Here is a 21,751-nt window from a genome sequence, read left to right as displayed (position 1 = left end):
GGACTTATTAATCTCTACGATTGAGATAATCAAATCATTAACTTCCCATAGTTATTATAAGGATCCAGTGAATTAAAACATGTCTAGAAGAGTGTCTGACATATAAGAGGTGTTCAGTAAAGGTTGGCTGTTATTGTTCTGATTCAAGATTGTCATGCTGTCCCACTTTACGCCCTTCATAATGAGACTGGAGATGCTTTAGCAAACAAACTAGAGAATTTTAATTATCAAGAAGTTATTATTTTCTCATTTTGGTATTTCTCGATGACTTTATATGTATGAAATTGAACACTTTTCAAAAAGCTTTTTAAAATAAAAAATTCCTGGGCGCCTGGGTGGCTCAGTTGGTTAAGCAACTGCTTTCGGCTCAGGTCATGATCCTGGAGTCCCGGGATTGAGTCCCGCATCGGGCTCCCTGCTCGGCAGGGAGTCTGCTTCTCCCTCTGACCTTCCCCCCTCTCATGTGCTCTCTCTCTCTCTCTCACTCTCTCAAATAAATGAATAAATAAAATCTTTAAAAAAAAAAATAAATAAAATAAAAAATTCCTTCACAGTACTTGCATTATCATGATCATAAATGACTTTCAGTAGAATTGCTTTTAAGAAAAAAACTAGACGATCTTGTCTTCAATATTATAAAGATTAAATCTAAAAAAAGGAAAAAATAAAGAACTGTTGATGTCTACTTTTCTGGTAAATGAAATTTATAGCTGCAATTTCTTTTGGGTATCTGGATTTAATGCATGTGTAATGTTATTCCGTACAAATATAAGTAATCATTGTCAGAGAAAAAAATTCTCACTATGCATATATCAAACAATCTTTTGTATTTCTACAAATTAAATAACATACATAACTCTGAGAAGTAACAAAGCAACTGGAAATGTAAATATATATATGAATCAACTAAAAAATAATCAGACTTACAAAATCTCATCAGAGGGCCCTGGAGAACAACTGTCCTCTCTCACTGCTTATTTGCTTTTGTACACGAGGGCATCTTAATACACTTGAACTCCCCATGCATTCTCTGTCAGGGTTTCACAGGGTTTGTTAACTTGACAAATATCTTAATTTTCAAAAGATTTGTGTAAGAATACTTCATGGCGGGACTGCCTGAATCAGCCCAAGTAACCCTAAAAGGTAAAAGACCGGTAAGAAATCTCTGATTCTTCCAGGTCTCTCTCTCATTTTACAATTCCTACATTCTATTTGTTCTTTCAGAATACCTAGCTCTTTTTACTCTGTGTTATTTATTTATGTCCCTTTCCTATCTATGCTGCCAAATTGTGAACTTGCTGAGGGCTCATAGTTGAGCAGATTACCTTACATAGACTGGCCTTCTATAAAAGTTCCAAAAATGAGTAAATTTTACAGATAGATAAGTCACAAAACCTTACTGGGATTAGTGACTAAGCCAGAATTAAACCAGGCTCCTGAGACTTCTGTTTACATTGTATTTCACTCATTCATTCATTCATTCATTCATCGTTCATTCATTCACTCATTCTTTTGTTCACTTATTGATGCAATGTATTGGATGCCTGCCATATGCCGAACACTATTCTAGGCACTTGGAATACATCTGTAAACAACAACAAAAATAACAACAACAACAAAAAGCAAAAGCCAAAGCAAAACAAAACAAAAATCCGTGCCCTCACGGAGCTTGCTTTTCAGTGGAAGACAAAGACAATAAAGAGTAAACAACAAATGCAGCTTTTCTGATATACAGGGACTCCGTTTTCTTTCTTTCTTTTTTTTTTTTTAAAGATTTTATTTATTTATTTGACAGAGAGACATAGTGAGAGAGGGAACACAAGCAGGGGGAGTGGGAGAGGGAGAAGCAGGCTTCCCACTGAGCAGGGAGCCTGATGCGGGGCTCGATCCCAGGACCCTGGGATCATGACCTGAGCCGAAGGCAGACGCTTAACGACTGAGCCACCCAGGTGCCCCAGGGACTCTGTTTTCTTTTCAAAACCACAGCATACGTAGGAGACACAACCTCTCCCTTCTCTTTGAGTCTCAAAGAAAACTTTACTAAATCTAGTGTCACTGCAAGGTATTTAAACAAAATGGCATTTACCCGCAATGTTTGAGGAGTGGGTGTGGCATCAAATACAACATTCAACCCAACCTAAATCTGAAACCCTAGGGAACAGATGCCAAAAGTGGTCTTTGTATTGTTTTACTTAATTAAGAATTTACCAGACACTGTTCTGAGTGCTTTATGTATACATTAACACAACAGTTCTATGAAGTAAGTGCCATTATCATTCTCACTCTATAGCTGAAGAGAATGAAGCACTGAGAAGTTCAGTATATTGTGGTGTTCACACAGCTTGTGAGCACTGGGATTTGAGCAAAGGCAGTTTTCTCTAGAGTCTATGCCCTTATCTACTAACAAACTAACTTCCTCCGTTTCTACAGGTTGCCATTGGCCCCACCAGCAAACAGCCCAAGCAAACTCCCAAAGGCAAGCAAATCGGCAATACATAACTTTGTATATAAAATATACATGATGCAGATACCAGATCAGTCACAGACATGCTGGAAAGTCTCTGCATTCACACAGCAATGGGTGAAAGGTTAACTCAGGAAATGACCAGGGTTGGAAGGATCTAAGTTTATGAGTTAAGGAAAATGATCCTCTTTTCTGTCAGGGCTGGGAGCTGGTGAGAACGCAGGAATTTCTGTTCTATAAAACTGGATTAGGTGCATTTCCCCATATCTAGGTGTTTCCTCCTAACTTTCCCTCTTATTAATCATCACCATCTATGATGTCATCTACGTGCTTGTCTTGCTTATCGTCTGTACCCCGCACTAGAGTGCAAGCTCCACGAAGGCAGAATTTCTGTCTATGTGGTCTCCTGCTCTACCTCCTTGCCAAGAACAGCGCCTGCCACATAGTAAGGCACTCAATAAAAACTTACTGAATAAATGGAGGAATTTAATGGTAATCTTACAATTGTAACTTTACTACAGTCACCAGCTATTAATATCTCTTGGTGAAAAAAGACAGGAGGAGAAGAAAGATCATAAAATGCAAAAAGTCTACTTTTACTGCCTTGAGTAATTAGGTGAAAAGCTTTGGTAGGGGATGAAATGTATAGGATTGGCTAAAAGTTCGAAATGTTCATCTATGCATTGCACTTATTCATTGCATAAAAGTCATAATCCTGGTTTTGGCCAGCTAAACAAGGGGTCTTTTGAAATATTTTTATTTAACTACATTTTTTTCCAGTCATAAATGTTTCACGATACGTATCTACACTCTGATCCTTCTATTTTAATTCTACTAGGAATAAAGAAAGTGGCCTTTCTAAAGTTCCTCCTACACCCATCTCTTCAAACTAGAATATTATCCCAACATTTTATCCATTGGCAAGGTGGGTTCTTATGGACTCCTGAAGAGTCTATATATATAGCCTGTGATTATGTGATGATACTTTTGTCCTGCAGGTAAGCATTAGAATAATAAAAGAAAAGAAAGATAAAAACAACACCAGGCGCAGGGGCGCCTGGTGGCTCAGTCGGTTGGGCAGCCGACTCTTGGTTTTGGCTCAGGTTGTGATCTCAGGTCGTGGGATCCAACCCCACAGTGGGCTCTGCACTCCATGCAGAGTCTGCTTGCCCCTCTCCCTCTGATCCTCCCCCGCTTGCACAGGCGCACTCTCTCTTTCTCTCAAAATAAATAAATAAATAAAAATCTTAAAACATCAACAACAATACTTAGCCGTGATCATTTCTCCACATTCTATTCTACATTACTGCTTTTTCATTTCTCCGGAAGGTGAAGACATCAGTTGTATTTGCTTGAAACTTTGTTGTTTGTTTATGGGCAAGTGAATTTAAACTTGACAGTGGCTGCGTGTATGGGTAAAATAGGAATTTAAAAGAAATACATACATAATTAAGGAAACACTTACACAATCTGAGCCCCTGAAATAAATCAGTAAGCCTTAATGAGATTTTAGTCAGGTTGTTTTCCTACATGATCTTTTCGTCTACATGCCAAATAGCTTCCTTCCTTTTTTTTCTTTCTAACAGAACAGACACTGGAAGCACACAGGCTGCAGACAGAAACCAGTGGAGAAGGATGGGAAGCTGCTGAGAAGGGTGAGTCAGGTTTCATAAAATGGGTATGGCCAAAATGAATTCTGTGTGGTTTATAACTATTATCTACATAGAGCTTTACTAACTACAAGACGAAGTTCCATAGTCAAATATTCTCGGGGTGTAAAAATCAGGCTTTACATTTACCCAAGAGCTAAAAATATGTAGAAGGATTTGCAGAGCCCTTCTGCAGCTGCGAATAGCCTTCATCCGTCACAAAAGACATTCTACTTCTTTCTTGCTAATAGTCCTATCGTTTCGTATGTGTGGAATCTTACAGAGGTGGACTCTTAAAATAATCACTATCCCTACTACTATTAGAAACTAAATATACAGGAGAATCACTTCTAAATTCCAGCAAATGCACCACTTATTTTAAATTCAGAAATATGTAATTTTAAAAATATATCCTGCATTATGAAAGATTTTGGATAGCTTCTTAGAGTTCCATGAGATGAGGTTTTGTGGGGTCTTTTTCTTGAGGTAAAATTCACATTGCACAGATCTTAAATGTAAAATTTGTTGTGTCTTGGTAAACGTTTACACTCCTGTAACTATCTTCTCAATTGAAATATGAAACCTTTCCATCACCCCAGAAATTCCCTTATGCCCCCTTTGCAGCCAATCCCCACCTCCTCCCCATAAGCAACCACTGTTCTAATTTCTTTTTTTAAAAGGTTTTATTTATTTATTTATTTATTTGAGAGAGAGCACAAGCATGTGGAGGGGCAGAGGGAGAGGGAGAGAGAGAATCTCAAGCAGACGCTGAGCTGAACTCAGAGCCGGATGCAGGGCTCCATCTCATGACCCTGAGATCATGACCTGAGCTGAGATCAACAGTCAGACGCTTAAATGACTGAGCCACCCAGGTGCCCTTATTCAGCATTATCTTAATGATTGGTAGGAGCTCTCAATATGTCAGGAATATTAATACATTATTTGCATATTTTATTTGCACATATTTTCCCAGTTCTTCATTTTTCACCTGAAGAGTTTTCACCTAAGCGTTGGACTTTTCACTGACTGAACCACCCAGGCACCCTGCAACCATTGTTCTAATTTCTACACCACAAATTAGTTTTGTCCTTTTTTGGAAACTCACATTAATGGATTCATATAGGATTCAGTCTTTTGTACCTGGCTTCTTTACTTAATGGTTTTGAAAATCACCCATGTGGTTGTGGTGTCAATATTTCATTCCTTTTTATTGCTGAAGTGTGTTCCATTGTATGAGCATATCACAATTTGTTAGTTTATTCTTTTATTAATGAAAATACTAATAATTGTGGATATAATGAATAAAGCCATTATGAATATTCTTATAGAAATGTTTTCTGTGGATATATGTTGTTTTTCTTGGTTAAATACTTACTGGATCATAGACTAGATGGACCTTTAACTTTATAAGAAGCTGCCAAACTCCTTGCCCCAGTGTGCATTAGCAAAGCATGCCAGTTCCAGCTGGTATCATTGATCTTTCCAAATTTAGCAATCCTTGTTGGTGTGAAATAATATCTTACTGTGGAATCATTCAGCATTTCCCTGATGACCCAATGTTGACTACTTTTATATGTGTTTACTGGTCATTTGTATGCCATCTTTGATGACGTTATGTGTCCAAGGTTTTTCTCCCCAACATTGTAACTGGGTTTTTGTCTATTTATTATCATTTTCTAGAGTTTATTATATATTGGGAATATAGTTTTTCATTTTTTAATACCTGTTATCTTTTGAGGAGCACAAGTTTAATTTCAATTTCCTGTCTTCCATATTTAGAGCTTTTAGTGTCTTTTCTTAAAAAAAATCCTTGCCAAACAAAATGGTAAAGAGATTGACCTATGCTTGTTTTTAGATTCTTATAGTTTTAGCTTTTATTTTTAGATACATCTAATATTACTTCCTCTGTGCAGGATAAAGTATGTGTCAAAGTATAATTTCCACTGTGTATCCAGTTTTTCCCCACATTATATGTGAATAATTTTCTTTCTTTATTGAACTATCTTAGCACCTTGGTAAAAAAATCAACCAACTATATATGTATGGGTCTATTTCTGGACTATTCTATTCCATTCATTAGTTTTTACTGAGGTATAATTGATATATAACTATATTAGTTTCAGATGTACAACATGATGATTCAATATTTGCATTCATTGTAAAATGATCACAATATTAAGTCTAGTTAACATCCATCACCATACATAGTTAACAATTTTTTTCTTGTAATGAGATCAATTTTCTATTTATATATCCTTAGTGTAGTACCAGACTGTCCTGATTATTTTGTCTTTATAGAAGTCTTGAAATCAGGTATTATGGTTCTTCCAACTTTGATCTTCAAGATGTATTAAACTATTTTAGAGTCTTTGCTTTTCCATATAAACTTTAGAAGCAACCTGTCAATTTCTACTCAAAAAAGGTCTATTGTGCTTTTGACCTGAACTGCACTTAACCTATGGATAGATTTTGAAAGAAATGATATCTTAACAATATTGACTTTCTAATCCACAAACATGTATATCTCTTCATTTATTTAGATCCTCTATAAATTCTCTCAGCAATAATTTACATTTTCAGTATATAAGTATTATACATTTTTTATTAAATTTGTTCCTAATTATTTTATATTTATTTTAAAAATTTCACATTACACCTGTTTGCTGCTACTATATAGATATATAATTGAGTTTTTATAAAGATTTATTTATTTATTTATTTATTTGAGAGAGAGAACATGGGGGGAGAAGGGCACAGGGAGAAGGAGAAGGAGCCCCGACTTGGGGTTTGATTCCAGGACCCTGGGATTATGACCTGAGCCAAAGGCAGACGCTTAACCGACTGAGCCACCCAGATGCCCCTATAATTGATTTTTATATACTGACCTAGAATTCTGAAAACCTGGGATTATGACCTGAGCCAAAGGCAGACGCTTAACCGACTGAGCCACCCAGATGCCCCTATAATTGATTTTTATATACTGACCTAGAATTCTGAAAACTTGATAAATTTATTTGTTCTAGCAGTTGATTTGTATAGTGCTCAAAAATTTCTAAAAATCAATCATATCATCTGTAAATATAGACAGCTTTTGCTTCTCATTTTCCCTTCTCTTATTTTTCCCTTACTTTCCTTATACATACATACATATAAATAAATTTTCTTTGGCTAGGGTCTCCAGCACAATAAACATTCTTGTTTATTCTTGTTCCTTTGTATATAATGTATCATTTTCCTTTGGTTGCTTTTAGGATATTTGTATTTGATACTTAGCATTGGTACTATGATGAGCTTAGGTATGCATGTGTTTGATTTATCAGAGTTGAGTTTCCTTAGATTTATTGATCTGTAGGTAATGTTTTTCATAAATTTAGGAAATTTTTGGCTATCATTTCTTCAAATACTGTTTCTGCTCCATTTTTTCTCTCACCAAAGTTTTTTTTTTTTCCTCTCTTCTCTTCATAATGTATAATTTCTGCTGACCTGAAATCAAGTTAATAGACCTCATCTTCAGTTTCCAATCTGCTGTTAAGCCTATCCAGTGAATTCTTTTATTTCTGTTATTATAGTTTTCAGTTCTAGAATTTCCATTTGGTTGTTTTCTTTAAGTTTTCATTTTCTCTTCTGATATTCCTCATTTACACATTCATTATTACCATCTTTTCCTTTATGTTCTTTAACATATTTATAAAAGCTGTCCCTTTCTGCCAATCTTCATATCCATGTCATCTCAGTGACTGTTTCTATTCATGACCCTTTCTCTTGATTCCTGACTACATTTTCTTGTTTTTTTCATGTGTTTAGTAAAAATTTTCATTATATACTGGGCATTGCCAAAGACATATTACAGAGAATCTGAATTCTGTTTTCTTCCTCTGAAGATGGTAGATCTTTGTTCTAGTGGGCAGTTACATTACTGGTTGACTGTCAACATTATGAAGCATTGTTTTTTCATTTTTTTAGGAAAGGTTTGTTTTAGTTTTTACCCTTACTTTTAGGATGATTCCTTAGTCTTGGGATATAGACTTGACTCCTAAAGCTTGGCTTTTTTGGAGTTTCAACAGAATTTTTAAAAAAGATTTTATTTATTTGAGAGAGAGAGAGAGAGAGCACATAAATGGGGAGAGGGGCAGAGGGGAAAGGAGAGGAAGAGGGAAAGAATCCCAAGCAGACTATGCACTGAGCGTGGAGCCCATCATGGGGCTTGATCTCATGACCCTGAGATCATGACCTGAGCCAAAACCAAGAGTCGGGTGCCCAACCAACTTAGCCACCCAGGCGTCTCTCAGTAGAATTTTTTTATGTTTACCAAAACCCTCTAATATAACTGAATTTAAGTCACAAACTGTCACCTCTGTGCCAGGAAGTATTTGAACTACTCAGCCTTTCACTGTTACTTTCCACTGGGATACTTGGAATTTCCTTTATCCATGTTCAGGTTCGGAGTCAACCAAGAATTTAAGGAGATTTTATACACAAATATGCAAGCTGCACATCCTATGACTGCCTCCTCCTGGAATTTTCTCTCTCTGTTTTCAAACTCTGTGACAAATCAAGCCAGTATGAATACAGCTAAATTTGAGTTTCAGTTGTCTAATGCTATACAGGCAGGGGAGTAGCCTTAGGCCAAAAGCTGTATAAATGTTGATCTGGTTCAATATGGTTCCCTTTATCCAAGATCAAATCTCCTCCAGTTTCTGCCTGCTTTTGGTCTCTCTGTAAGGACTCTGAACAGCTATTGTTCATATTTTGTCAGTAGCTAAACTTGTTAATATACTGTATGATTAGTCCAATCTAATTCATTCCACCATTAGTAGCTCTAGAAGTCTTCCATATATATGTTTAATAAGGATGATTTTTCCCTTTTTTGTTTTTTATTAATATATTTTCAATCTATTATGGAATAATGTTGAAATTCAAAAAATAGAGTAAGGAAAAAAAATTATCTATAATTTCACTACCCCAAACAACAATCGTTAAAAATTTGAAGTTTTCACCTCCAGATTTTTGTCTATGCCTAAATAACAGAGCTGTAACTGCTTATACCTCCAGCAAGACTGTAGGCACCTGAACCATTTTCATATGCAGAAACCTGCAGAAATATGTATCTGCTTTGTCAAAAACCTTAGGAGAAGTTGCTTACTTATATTTTAGAGGCTTATTATGTTTCCATTGTTTCATTTAGTTTGGCATATTCTTGAACAGAAATAGAAATAAGAAATTGAAATATCATGACAGTCATCAGAAAGACTTACAGGACACAGCTATCACTGTTTTAATATCCTTATCCTAATTCTATCATCTGTGTCATTTATAGGTTAGCTTAAATGGTTTTTTTCCCCTCATTATATGTCATATTTTCCTACTTTCTTGTATGCCTATTAATTTTTGATTGAATATCACACATTGTAATTTTACTGGGTTGAGTACTACACATATTTTATACACACATGTACGACCTTTAAGGATATATTTTAGTTATTTGGAAACAGTTTGATTTTTTTCAGACTTACATTTAAGATTAATTAATAGGATCAAGGCAAACTTCAGTTAGGGCTGATTTTCTTCCCCAGTACTGAATCAATACTCCTTTAAGTACTCTATCTAATTTCCCATGTGTTATGAAATATTCCTACCCTGCCTGGTAAAACACCAACTATTCCAAGTCTTATGTGAGTGCTGAAGAAAATTCTGTTTGCTGTTTTGAGTGGTTCATTCTCCAGTCTTAGGAAGTTTCTTCACACATATGTGCTGACTTGGGAAGGACCTTCTCCAGATCTCCAGTGCTCTGTCTCTGAGCAGGTCTTCCCTCAGCCCTGGAAACACTGACCACCTTGTCTGCCCTGAGCTCCCAACTCCATTTTCTCACCTCAAGGATTCCTCGGGAATTCATGCTGGAGTCTGGAAACTCACTCCAGGAGATAAACAAACTGGGGCAACAATAGGGCTCATTTCTTTGTTTCCTCTCTCTCAGGAATTACTGCCCTACATTGCCTCCTGCTCAATGTCTGAAAACCATTGTTTCTTATATTTTTTCAGTTTATTTGTTGTTTCAGAAGAGAAGGAAAACTTGGGCCCTGTTACTCCAATTTGGCTTAAAGCAGAAGTTTCTATTTATTTATGATGATGCCAAATTTAGCAATGTGCTGTAAGGAAGCAAAGAAGGGATTAATTGGCTGTTCCATGGATCTTCCTGTCAGCAGTCTTTTGTAACTTGGTTTTTGTTGTTGGTGGTGGGTTTTTGTTTTGTTTCGGTTTTTTTCAAAGCAACATATGAAACCTTCGATGGTGAGGCTGGGTGAGATGCAGACTCTGATGAACAGAATTGAGGCATTATTGCCTGATGTTTATGGTGAAGAGGGTGGAATATGAAAGGACACGTATAAGCCAGGTCAGCCACAAGAAATGGGAGGACAGGTTCTAAGAGTGAGGCCCAGGGAAACCAGGAGAAGCTGGCTGGTCAATGTGCCACAAGGCTGCTGGGTAAGGGAGCATTACACCTACAAAGACCCTGTTTCCAAATGAGGCCATCTTCACAGGTACCAGGATTTGAACTTTAACATACATTTTGGGGGGACACAATTCAATCCACTACATGTAGTGTGTCAGATATCTTCCTTTGACCTTCAGTTCTACACTCCATCCTTTACTGTTCTCTCAGACCCTGGAGGCTGACTTATATGGGCTACATCAATGGATTCCCATAACCTCTGGCTTCTAGTTGGGTTCAGTGAAATGGGGGCCCCCAGAAATAGATTGGAGAGACTGAGAAGAGTAAGGCCAGAGAATTTATTTACCTGGTTCCCTTCTCTGAGGTGATCCCAGCCTTGCTGTGTACCTTGACAGAAGGTTGCCAGGCCACCTGCTCTGTTTGACTCTGGCTTGTTCCCACCTCCAGTAAACTCTTCCTCTTGCTCTTTGTACCAAGGGCTTGGCTTCTGATAGCTCCTGCAATCTATCTTACAGTCTCCTTTGTAATCAGTCCCTTTATTAACAAGCCATCTAGAATTATCCTAATTTGTGTGTGCCATCTGTTTCCTGTTGAGACCCTGACATCAGTTGGGCTTCAGTTCTTCTAAACTAGTGATTACTTTTTTAAAATGTGTTTGTAACTCATCTCTTATAGCACCAAAACATAAAAAAAAATTAACCATTTTGATGAAAACCTGTAGAAATAATGTTATGTACTGCGTCTTCAATGAGTAGTGGTGCAAAAAACTTAATATATAATTAATGGTATATAATATTGTTATAATATATAATAATGTTATATATAATTAATGTACAATTAATAAAGTTAATAATACAGGAACTTTATTATGAATATTTGTCATAGTTGTAATTATATAATTTTCTATCTTTTATTTATTTTATCTATTCCTGGCATCCAGGCTCTGAAGACTCACTTCCCTTGCCTCTATTATGGTTATTTCTGGGTCTCCCTTTACCTAGCTCCTAATTTGTTGCTAATATACTTTGGTCTGAAGGATCAAATAACCTAGTTTATAGAATTTCAGGTTATACTACATGTTAATTTGAGAATCCCAGGTTAAATTTGATCTGAGAAATGATGAGTAAAGGCAGACAAAATAAAGTGTAAAGCTTAATGCAGAGGTTTGCTGGCAACTATTCTGAATGCTCAGACGTTTTTCCCTCAGTGGCCTGGGGTTGATAGAAGTCTGATATTTGGATAAACATATCCATTTCTATCAACTTGAAGTCAGATTAATAATTAGCAATAAGTCCATAGTCATTAAATGTCGCACTATCTATCTTTTGGTTTTCTCAGCTTTGAGACAGGCCAAGAATTCAACACACAAGAGGTATCATCACCCTCTCTGCACTGTCACTCATTTCCTTATAGAATATAGACCTTACTTATCTTAACAAGATAGGCCACCAATGTGACAGGAGAATATATGAATAGTCCATGGACTCTTAGAGTAATCAATTCCATACTCTGGTCAATATTCACAGTAGACATTATCTTTGGAGGTTGGATGGATTAATGTGCATTCATTCTGAATATGTTTTATCCTAGAGAACTCAAAAAATACATTCAAAGATGACTTAATAGTTTGGTGAGCAGAAATTTATGGAACTTTAGGTCCTTAGAAACCTGATGATCATTAAAAGTGTAATGATTTTACAACTGAAGAAATATAGAGAGATGAGAGACTTGCTCTAGGCACAAGAGTTGGTTACCTAGCAAAGAGCATATCCTGTATCCCCAGAACCCCAGTCCAAAGCAGAATGTTCATTTCAGAAACTAACTCAGCCATCCTGTTGAAGAGACTGTTGCCCTTTGAGGCTTTTCAAACAATATCCTTTAGTCTGAAATTCTATCAACTTCAGTCATCAGCTCTCCCTTCAGAGTGTCATTAAACAGCTTTCAGGGAAGATGTAAACACAGAATATGTGCTAACAGACCCTAGCTCCACAATATTCAGCAAAGAATATGCTGATTTTATTATACAGGAAGTGGAATGGGCAAATAATAGCAATCATAAGCAATGTTGAAATGCTAATACAGTGTCTCTACAGCACTTCCATTATAAGTCGCCAGTAGTTCTAGGTAATTGACTAACTAATTGTTTGTAACAGTTTCTTATGATATTCAATTTGTCAAAGTAACAATCAAAAAAAACAAGGGCAGGGCGCCTAGGTGGCTCAGTCGTTAAGCGTCTGCCTTCGGCTCAGGTCATGATCCCAGGGTCCTGGGATCGAGTCCCACATCGGGCTTCCTGCTCGGCAGGAAGCCTGCTTCTCCCTCTCCCACTCCCCCTGCTTGTGTTCCTGCTCTCGCTATCTCTCTGTCAAATAAATAAATAAAATCTTTAAAAAAAACAAAAAAAACAAAAAAAACAAGGGCATTACTTATAAATAGCCTGAATTTTACCCTAATATTTATTAATTCTTCTACACAACTATATTCACTTATTTATTTTTACTTCATCATTATCACAAGTGTTAATTTAGGCCAACACACTTTAAAGGGAATCATTTCAATGTGCAACAACCTGTGAACCAGACAGTAATGGTTAATACCATCTATTTGTCTATTTTGAAGAAAAATAACACCTAATGAGTTCAGAACTCATGTTTTTTAGTGGAAAAAAATTATATAAAGGGTAAAAGGTAAAAATGATGCTAAAATATTACTATCTAAAAATCATAAAGAAAATTCTCCATGAGGTAGGATTCAATGGTCTCTGACGGAGTTCTGTGTGTGTAAAATTTTACAGTTATTCCACACTCCCCACGTATAAATTTCTTCAAAGTTGCATGTTAGGTTCCCGGAATTGATGATGCATTATATGACTCAAGCATCTTTGAAAAGTTAATGTTTCCAAAATTCTCTTAAGTTGCACTTTAAAGACCAGAAGAATCTGGCTCAATTTATATACTTTGCCTAGCACATAGGAGACTATCGACAACTGGTTGTTGAATGAATGAATACTGAATGGAGTAAGCGAGAGCTATCTTATGTCATCAGCACAGTTTTGAATATATAGGTACAGGCCCTGCTTTCTGCACTCTCACCTCTCTGCACCTTATCTGCATCCAGAAGACTGACTTTAGAGCTGCAGTAAGGGATCCCATGTGCCTTGGCTTCCAGTTACCTTCAGCCAATAAGAGGAGCAGTGGAGACAGAGGCGGGAGAAAGAAGAGGCCAAAGTGGTCATCCGTCTGCTCTTTCCCTGTGGTTTTCTTCCCTCAACGGCCAGCCATGGCTCTTGCCAGCTCGTCTTCTCCATTCAGCTCTCTCTCTGGAGTCTAGCACCTGCCCTCTTCCCCTGGTGCCTTTTCAGGCAAAGGGGTGATGACAGCCCCTTCAAACCTCTAGCTCTGGAGGACTGCATGACCCTTCACTGTATTCCTTGAAACCCTGCCCACCCTTTTGCAAAGAGCCCTTGAGTAAACAGTCCTCAGTTATTCTGGTTGAGTAAGCAAGACTTTGCAAATCTGCCATATAGTCAAATAAAATATTAGAAGATAAATCTCAGATCACCAGTAAGAAAGGAAAATGGTGCTCATTTTTTGTAGGCAAACTAATACTTTCAGGTCAGTCTGATAACCTTTCCTATACTTGGACAGAGATAATCCATCCACCAATAATTATCCTGTACAGATTTTGTGTCAGGCACTGGGCAGGGCACAGAAAAACTATAACCCATAATTTCTGTCTCAAGGAGTTTACAGTCTAGTTGATGCTCTAGGTAAGTGTTAGATAGAGTAGCCTTGAGGCAGTGAGTCTTCTTTCTTTTAGTATCTCTAGGAACAGGGATGAAAGGCAAGAACATTAGGTGAATAAGATTGTGTAGATTCAAATCCCAGCTTTGCTATTGACTGGATATGTGACCAAAGATAAGTTACTCATTCTGTCTGAGACTCAGTTTGTTGATCTATAAAATGGAGATAGATGCTAAAGTCATCCAGGGCTGTTGTAGGAATTACTCAAGGCAGACAAGAAGAGAACTTAACATGGTGTTTGACCCTTAAGAAGCACACTATAAATGCTACTTGTTGTTATAAGTGATACCTAATAGGAGTAGGCGGAGTGGGTTATCTCACAGCCTAGAAATAAGGACTATGGAAAAGTACAGAAAAGCATTTAGTATAATATTCTGCTGCTACATTCTTTTTTTTTTAAAGATTTTATTTATTTACTTATAGAGGGGGAGAGAGAGAGAGCACAAACGGGGGGGAGGGACAGAGGTAGAAGCAGACTCCAGGCTGAGCAGGGAACTGATGTGGGGCTTGATCCCAGGACACGGGGATCATGACCTGAGTTGAAGGCAGACGCCCAACCGACTGAGCCACCCAGGCACCCCCTGCTGCTACATTCTATGCAATGATGCTCCCCCCCAGACTTAAGACATCTTATTTGCCTTTTAATTTTGAAAAAGAGAGTGAAGTATTTGAAGCAGAAGTTCCATATAATTGGCTGGATCCTTCAGAGAACAAAGGGAGGGACACATCTGGGGAAGGACAGGGTCAATCCCAAGGGGCCATGGATGGCGGTGAAGCACACAGGGCAAGTGACTGTTTTTTTTTTTTTTTTTTTAAAGATTTTATTTATTTATTTGACAGAGAGAGACACAGTGAGAGAGGGAATGTAAGCAGGGGGAGTGGGAGAGGGAGAAGCAGGCTTCCCGCCGAGCAGGGAGCCCGATGTGGGACTCGATCCCAGGACCCCGGGATCATGACCTGAGCCGAAGGCAGACGCTTAACGACTGAGCCACCCAGGCGCCCAAGGGCAAGTGACTGTTGAAGGCAGGGAATCCAGGCTTTAATTTTAGGAACACCATCTTCACACTGAGTTAACTTGCAGGAATCAGACAGAGCGAAAGTGTAATGAAGAAAAAGGCGGAACATCTTTAAGTGTCTAACTCCTTCCCAAGGAGCCATGCATACACCGGAAGGATCTATTTCACCGACTCTGGCTTCTGCTGAAACTGTGAAGAGCTCAATTTTCATACTGCCCAGCAAGATTGCAGAAATTGCAACTTCTAAAAGACTCTGACAGTTATTTTGGTGGCATCTACATACACGTCTTGATTGCAAGATGCAAACCAATTTCAAAAACATTCAAATGTGAGAAAACGTCTGCCGTAGAACTGATAGCAGAGAGTGTACGATACAGAACAACTGCTCTTATGAGGCATTCCACCGTGCACTAGGAATGCCAACCATTCTCTGGTGGGAATGTTCAGATAATAACTATGTAAGATGACGTGGAAGCAGACGTCACAGGCTTCTGTGACATCTTTCTGTATTTATTTTGAAAGATCCAGGGGTTGGTTTTAAAATGCCTTATTTCAGGGGCACCTGGGTGGCTCAGTCAGTTAAGCATCCAACTCTTGATTTTGGCTCAGTTCATGATCTCAGGGTCATGGGATCAAGCCCCGCATGAGGCTCCACACTCAGAGAGGAGTCTGCTTGAGATGCTCTCTCTCTCTCCCTCTGCCCCTCCCCCTGCTTATGCACTCTCTCTCTCAAATAAATAAACAAAATATTAAAAATATATAAATACATAAATAAAATGCCTTATTTCAGTGTGTCCATTTTTTTCCTTTCTCACTGGTGCAGACTTCATAGTGCTTAGCCATGAAGAGAAACTGTATGAATAACCAACAACAAATGAAAGGTTTTTGTATTTTCAAGTTTATTTTATTTTGGGAGGCATAGCAATTTTTTAAAAAAAAATGTTCACGCTCCTTTTCTTGGCTTACAAAGCCTTATCTGATTTTGGCCTTTGCATAAACCCCTCATCTTGTGTTCTTTCCCTCCGACTTGCTAGCCACACTGGGCCACCTTCTTGGTGCTCCATCGTGCTGAGCTGTTAGTGCCTTAGGGCCTTTGCACATGCTGTTCTGTGCTCAGGGCTTTGCACAGCTGACTTCTTGTTATTCAGACCTCCGCTGACAGGTCAGCTCCTCAGGTGGAGAAGCCTGCTAAGACCTCTCAATCCAAAAGGGCCACTCAGGGGCTCTTGCCTCACCATATTTCAATTTTCCATGTGAGGTGAAGAAAATGGGAGTCTGAAGCTCCACCACACCTGTGTTCAAGTTCCTTACTACCTGTGTGAGCCCTTGAGTGGCAAGGACCTCCATTCTCTCCTCTATCAAGTGCAGATGATGATGGTAGCTACCTCATAAGGTTATTGGGAGCTTGACACATGGCAAGCATTGTGTGTGTGTGTGTGTGTGTGTGTGTGTGTGTGTGTGTGTGTGTAATTCATGGTTCATTGACTGTTTTCTACACCTGAAGGCTCTTAAGTTCCACGAGAACAAGGACCTTCTTATGTCCTGTTCAATACTCTATCCCCAGGACCTAGAATAATGCCGGCACATAGTAGGCATAACTACTTACTAACTTAAACTGTATACATTTTTATAAATAAATTAATAAACAAACAAACTGACCACTAAATATGTGGCCACTTGTGAACAGAAAGCTCTATCGGGATAATGAAAACTAGAATTGCACTGCAATTTCTGGGAAGCTACTTTATCAGGTATCTGGTTTTCAAGGCAATGATTTCAACTAGAATGTGTCATTTGTTTCGAAAATGAAGAGCTGGCAACCACGTAGATCTGGATCGTGGCCCTCCCAAGCTTAACCTGCTCCCATGGGACCCTGTGCAGCTCGGCAAGAGATTCCAGATGTGGCTTGTTTGCGAAATACAAAAGCACAGTGTCTCAAAGAGGCACTGGATTGCTTGATGACTATGCAAAAGCCAGCTAAGCCTACAAAGGTAGACAGTTGAACCATTTTTTTCTTTTAAGTGATGCTTTTAAACAGAGAGCAAGACACCATGCCAGGAACTCGTGTGGCTGGTTTGCTGGGAACCAGTTGCTGCATCTGCCTTAATGTTCAGCAGCACCAGTCCTCAGTGATTGGATTATGCAGGTTTATGGTTAAAAAAAAATTGTTTTTACCATTTAATTAGTGGTTATCATGATATTCATTTTCATATGTGAGTTCCCAGTCTTAAAATGTGACATTTGGTCGATTGCACACTAGTTTCAGAACTAAGCCTGAATACAGAGCTCATAGTCTCCAGAGGCCAGGACAACACATCTGTTTATACCTGCATCTGTGCTACAAAACCCACGATACCAAAAACAGGAGACATTCAGGGGACACAAAGCAAGAAAACATTCAGAAGTATTTATTCTGGCAAAATATAGAGGATTTGTAAATCCCATCTTGAAAAGCTTTGCCCCAAAGCTTAGTGCCTCACCATTTTATCTTCCCTTGGATTTTACTTTCGTGAACTCATACTCACTGTGGATCACATATGAGCATCTCAGCATGGTACCATCCTTCTTTCTTAGTAAAATTTGGTTTTGATGCCTCAAAATTCTATCTCTAATTTATTAGAAGTTTTATACAACATTAATTCTCAGATGATTTCCATGTTACACCTTAAATAAAATAATTATCAGGGGACGGCTGGGTGGCTCAGTTGTTAAGCGTCTGCCTTTGGCTCAGGTCATGATCCCAGGGTCCTGGGATCGAGCCCCGCATCGGGCTCCCTGCTCGCCCAGAAGCCTGCTTCTCCCTCTCCCACTCCCCCTGCTTGTGTTCCTGCTCTCGCTATCTCTCTGTCAAATAAAGAAAAATCTTTAAAAAAATAAAATTAAATAAAAATAAAATTAAATAAAATAATTATCAGGGCGTCTGGGTGGCTCAGTCAGTTAAGCATCTGCCTTCGGCTCAGGTCATGATCCCAGAGTCCTGCGATGGAGCCCCATGTTCCTGCTCAGCAGAGAGTCTGCTTCTCCCTCTCCCTCTGCCCCTTCCCACCCCCCAGCTCGTGCTCTCTCTCTCTTTCAAATAAATAAATAAAATCTTTAAAAAAATAATTATCAGTAGTATTACAAGAGGAGAACCTTAACTTAACAGATCACATTTGGCTAAACACACACACACACACACACACACCCCTTTCTTGTGACTTGCTAGGGAAAGCCAGTTAAGAGAAAATGGTACTATTGCTAGAGCAGAAATAAATTTGGAGTAAAAATTTCCAGGGAGTTAAAATAAATAGGAAAAATTCTTTTCTCAAATAACTTCCTCTAAACAGAGAGGAAGAAAGAGAGGGATTGAAGGAAAACAGGGAGAGCAGAGGGAGTGGGGAAGGGACACAGGCAGGTGACAATTTTTCAGGTACTTCAATAGGGAGTATTTCCTAGGTGCCTCATGGTCATCATATCCCTGGGAGATGAGTATTAACCTCATTTTAAAGATGAGAAACTCAGGTATTAGATTTCTGTGGACTTCTGCTTCCTTCTATGTGCAGGAAACTACAATGGTTACTCTCCTGGTTTGTGAATACCCCTTCCCCCTACGCCCCATCCCTCACCTGGCCATGCGGAGGAGAGGTGATTCAGGCTAATTGAGAGGCAGGGAAGAGACACTAGGCCTGTCTGGATCCGCCCCTTCTTCCTTCTCTTTCCTGAGGACTGATGTGCCTAAGCACAGGTTTTACCCTTCTTGCCCAGGAGCAGGCTCTGTCTCAGGGGGAGGAGGCTGGCTGGGTCCAGCGCTGCTGTGATGGGTTGTGGGTAAGTAGACACATTCTGAGATTCAATACCAGACAGTCTCCCAGCCCGAAGATATAAGCCAAATAATCTTGTATCATCTTTATCCAGAACTTAGGTGTTGCTTTGACACCCATCTGCTTTACCACTTTGTTTCAATTCTCAACTGATCAAAACTCAGGCAGAGGGGCACCTGGGTGGCTCAGTCCATTGAGCATCCAACTCTTTTTTTTTTTATAAAGATTTTTATTTATTTATTTGACAGAGAGAGACACAGTGAGAGAGGGAGAGCACAAGCAGGTGCAGAGGGAGAGGGAGAAGCAGGCTTCCCGCAGAGCAGGGAGCCCGATGCGGGGCTTGATCCCAGGACCCTGGGATCATGACCTGAGCCGAAGGCAGACGCTTAACGACTGAGCCACCCAGGCATCCCAGACCATCCAACTCTTGATTTCGGCTCGGGTCATGATCTCGGGGTCATGGAATTGAGGCCCGTGTTGGGCTCGCTGCTCAGCACAGAGTCTGCTTGAGATTCTCTCTCTCCCTCTCCCTCTGCACCTTCCCCCACTTTCTCTCTCTCTCTAGGAAATAAATTAATAAATAAAGTTAAGAAAAAAAAAACTCAGGCAGAAAAGAGGAGTGCTATTTTATGGGCCCTCCTCAAATCCCAAGCCCTAGGCTTAGGGATATTCAATAACTTGCCCAAGTTCACACAGCTAGAAATAGAGAGGGATCAGACATTAATCGAGCCGGTTAAACTCGCCCAGGGTTCCTTCTGCTTTTTCACTCCAGGGCTAGGCAAGGGCAGAGTTGCCATCAGAGATGACAAATTCTGAAAGACTGTCCAGGGCTCCTGAGAAGATAATGCTTATGCCTATGAAACATGAAACAGCATCAAGGCTAATGTTAAGCAACAATTCACTCAAGAAGTTCTTTCAAAAACTTAGGAAATGATTAAACAAACTGGAAAAAGCCAGAGCCAGTCAGAAGATACTGATCCTGGCAAAAGGTAGGGAGGAGGTGGGGTGGGAGAGGAAGGAAGGACTTAGTGTCTAGCTTCTCTTACCACGTCTGTGATTTATTGCAGGTAAATGGAGAGAAGCTGCAGCAGTTTTGCTCATGGATGCCTCCCCAGGGCCTGACCCAGGGCACGTGCCTGTGTTTGCTGGAGGAGAAGAAAGAAAGTGGGCCATACCATTCTTTGTAAGTTGTTTCCTTCCATTTCTTTTCCTTCTCCTTCTGCTGCCACTGATTCTACTTCTCCTCCTCTTCTTCCTCCTCTTCTTCTGGCTCTGCCCCTCCTTCCCTCCCTCTCCTTCTCTTTCTTCCACATTTCTAAATAATTTTAACATTTTGGGGGCCAAAACCTTGAGAGATATTTTACCCCAAAGACATTTCAGGTCAAGAGAATGGGAAAAACATGTCAAGTTTCCAGATCTCTCAGAATAATGCTATTATGCCTACTGGATTAAAAAAAAAGTCTTCTCTCGGTAAATCTGCTTTTTTAAATGTCTAAATTTGAAGAATATTTCAAAATTCTTTGCTATTCACTTTTCCCCTAACAGCCCAACTTCATACCCTGATTTAGTAGCATTTGCAAAGGGCAATAATGTCCTGCCACTCCCTTTTTCAGATCCAATAACAGTTATAATGAAGACAAGAATAATGAAGACGTGATGACTATTACCGAGCACTGTGCACTGACTCATCTATAGCATTTTTCCTTTCATTATAGGTTATTTGCAAACTTTCAAATGTCATGGATCAGGAACGAAGTCCCTGGAGGGATGTGGAGTCAGGAAGCAGAAGTGTGGTCCCAGCTCACAGTGGCCTGGTTGTGTAACTTTGGACTATTTCCTGAAGCTCTCCATGTCCAAATTCTTTCATCCTCAGTACAGGAGGATGAACAAAGTGACATTCAAGGTAAAGTTGAAGAATTTGGACCTTCAAGATCACTTTCCTTCTGAAATACTCTGATTCTACCACTGTTCTCTGGTCTCGCTTTGTCACAAAATGTGTATCATCTTTACACCTTCCTCTTACAGTGTAAGGTACTAAACAATCTTACAGTGTCTTCTCATGCAGACGTTTCTTAATTCACTTAGCACATCTTATGTTCATGATTAGAATTTTCCATTTGGTCTTTCTGGTAATTAATTTTCTCTGATCAGGCTCCAAGATTTTTAACTTTCCTCTGATCACCAGAAAAAAGTACATGAAGGTATGTGTATTGTTTTCCTATTGCTGCTGTAACAAATTATACCACACACTTAGTAGCTTAAACCAATGCCAATTTATTATCTCCCAGCTGTAGAGGTCAGAAGCTGGAATCAGTTTCACTGGGCTAAAGTCAAGGTATCAGGAGGGCTGGTTTCTTCTGGAAGCTCTGGAGGAAAAGCCATTTCCTTGCTTATTAGCTCTTAGGGGTCACCTGTATTCCTTGGCTTGTAACCCCTCCCTCCATCTTCAAAGCATATCACCCATGTCTGCACATCCTCTGTATGGTCACAGCTCCCTCAGTCTCCCTCTTATAGAACTGTCAAGATAACAGTTAGGGCTCACCCAGATAATCCAGGATAATCTCTCCC

At 39.1% G+C, this 21,751-nt stretch overlaps 2 protein-coding genes across 8 annotated transcripts in view; one reads left to right on the top strand and one right to left on the bottom strand.

Annotated features, from left to right (window-relative positions):
- The window catches only part of KIAA1217 (KIAA1217 ortholog), a 719,758-nt gene that overhangs the window by 493,215 nt on the left and 204,792 nt on the right, over positions 1–21,751 (bottom strand). The window lies entirely within an intron of this gene.
- Positions 1,104–21,187, top strand: LOC144382181 (uncharacterized). The gene is made up of 4 exons (XM_078074138.1): positions 1,104–1,154; positions 4,051–4,119; positions 20,251–20,366; positions 20,899–21,187. The coding sequence occupies exons 1-4, from the start codon at positions 1,104–1,106 to the stop codon at positions 21,128–21,130; spliced, it is 468 nt and encodes a 155-aa protein (XP_077930264.1). The 3' UTR covers positions 21,131–21,187.

Source organism: Halichoerus grypus, chromosome 6, assembly GCF_964656455.1.
Source record: "Halichoerus grypus chromosome 6, mHalGry1.hap1.1, whole genome shotgun sequence".
NCBI lineage: Eukaryota > Metazoa > Chordata > Mammalia > Carnivora > Phocidae > Halichoerus > Halichoerus grypus.
This window is presented reverse-complemented; position numbering and strand designations above follow the sequence as displayed.

What these genes read in the sequence shown, in the direction of transcription:
- LOC144382181 (XM_078074138.1), top strand. Translation starts at nt 1,104, where the DNA reads ATGGCGGGACTGCCTGAATCAGCCCAAGTAACCCTAAAAGGTAAAAGA. An exon ending in ATGGGAAGCTGCTGAGAAGG is followed by an intron (nt 4,120 to 20,250) that starts GTGAGTCAGGTT and finishes GATTTATTGCAG; the next exon opens with GTAAATGGAGAGAAGCTGCA. An exon ending in AGTGGGCCATACCATTCTTT is followed by an intron (nt 20,367 to 20,898) that starts GTAAGTTGTTTC and finishes CTTTCATTATAG; the next exon opens with GTTATTTGCAAACTTTCAAA.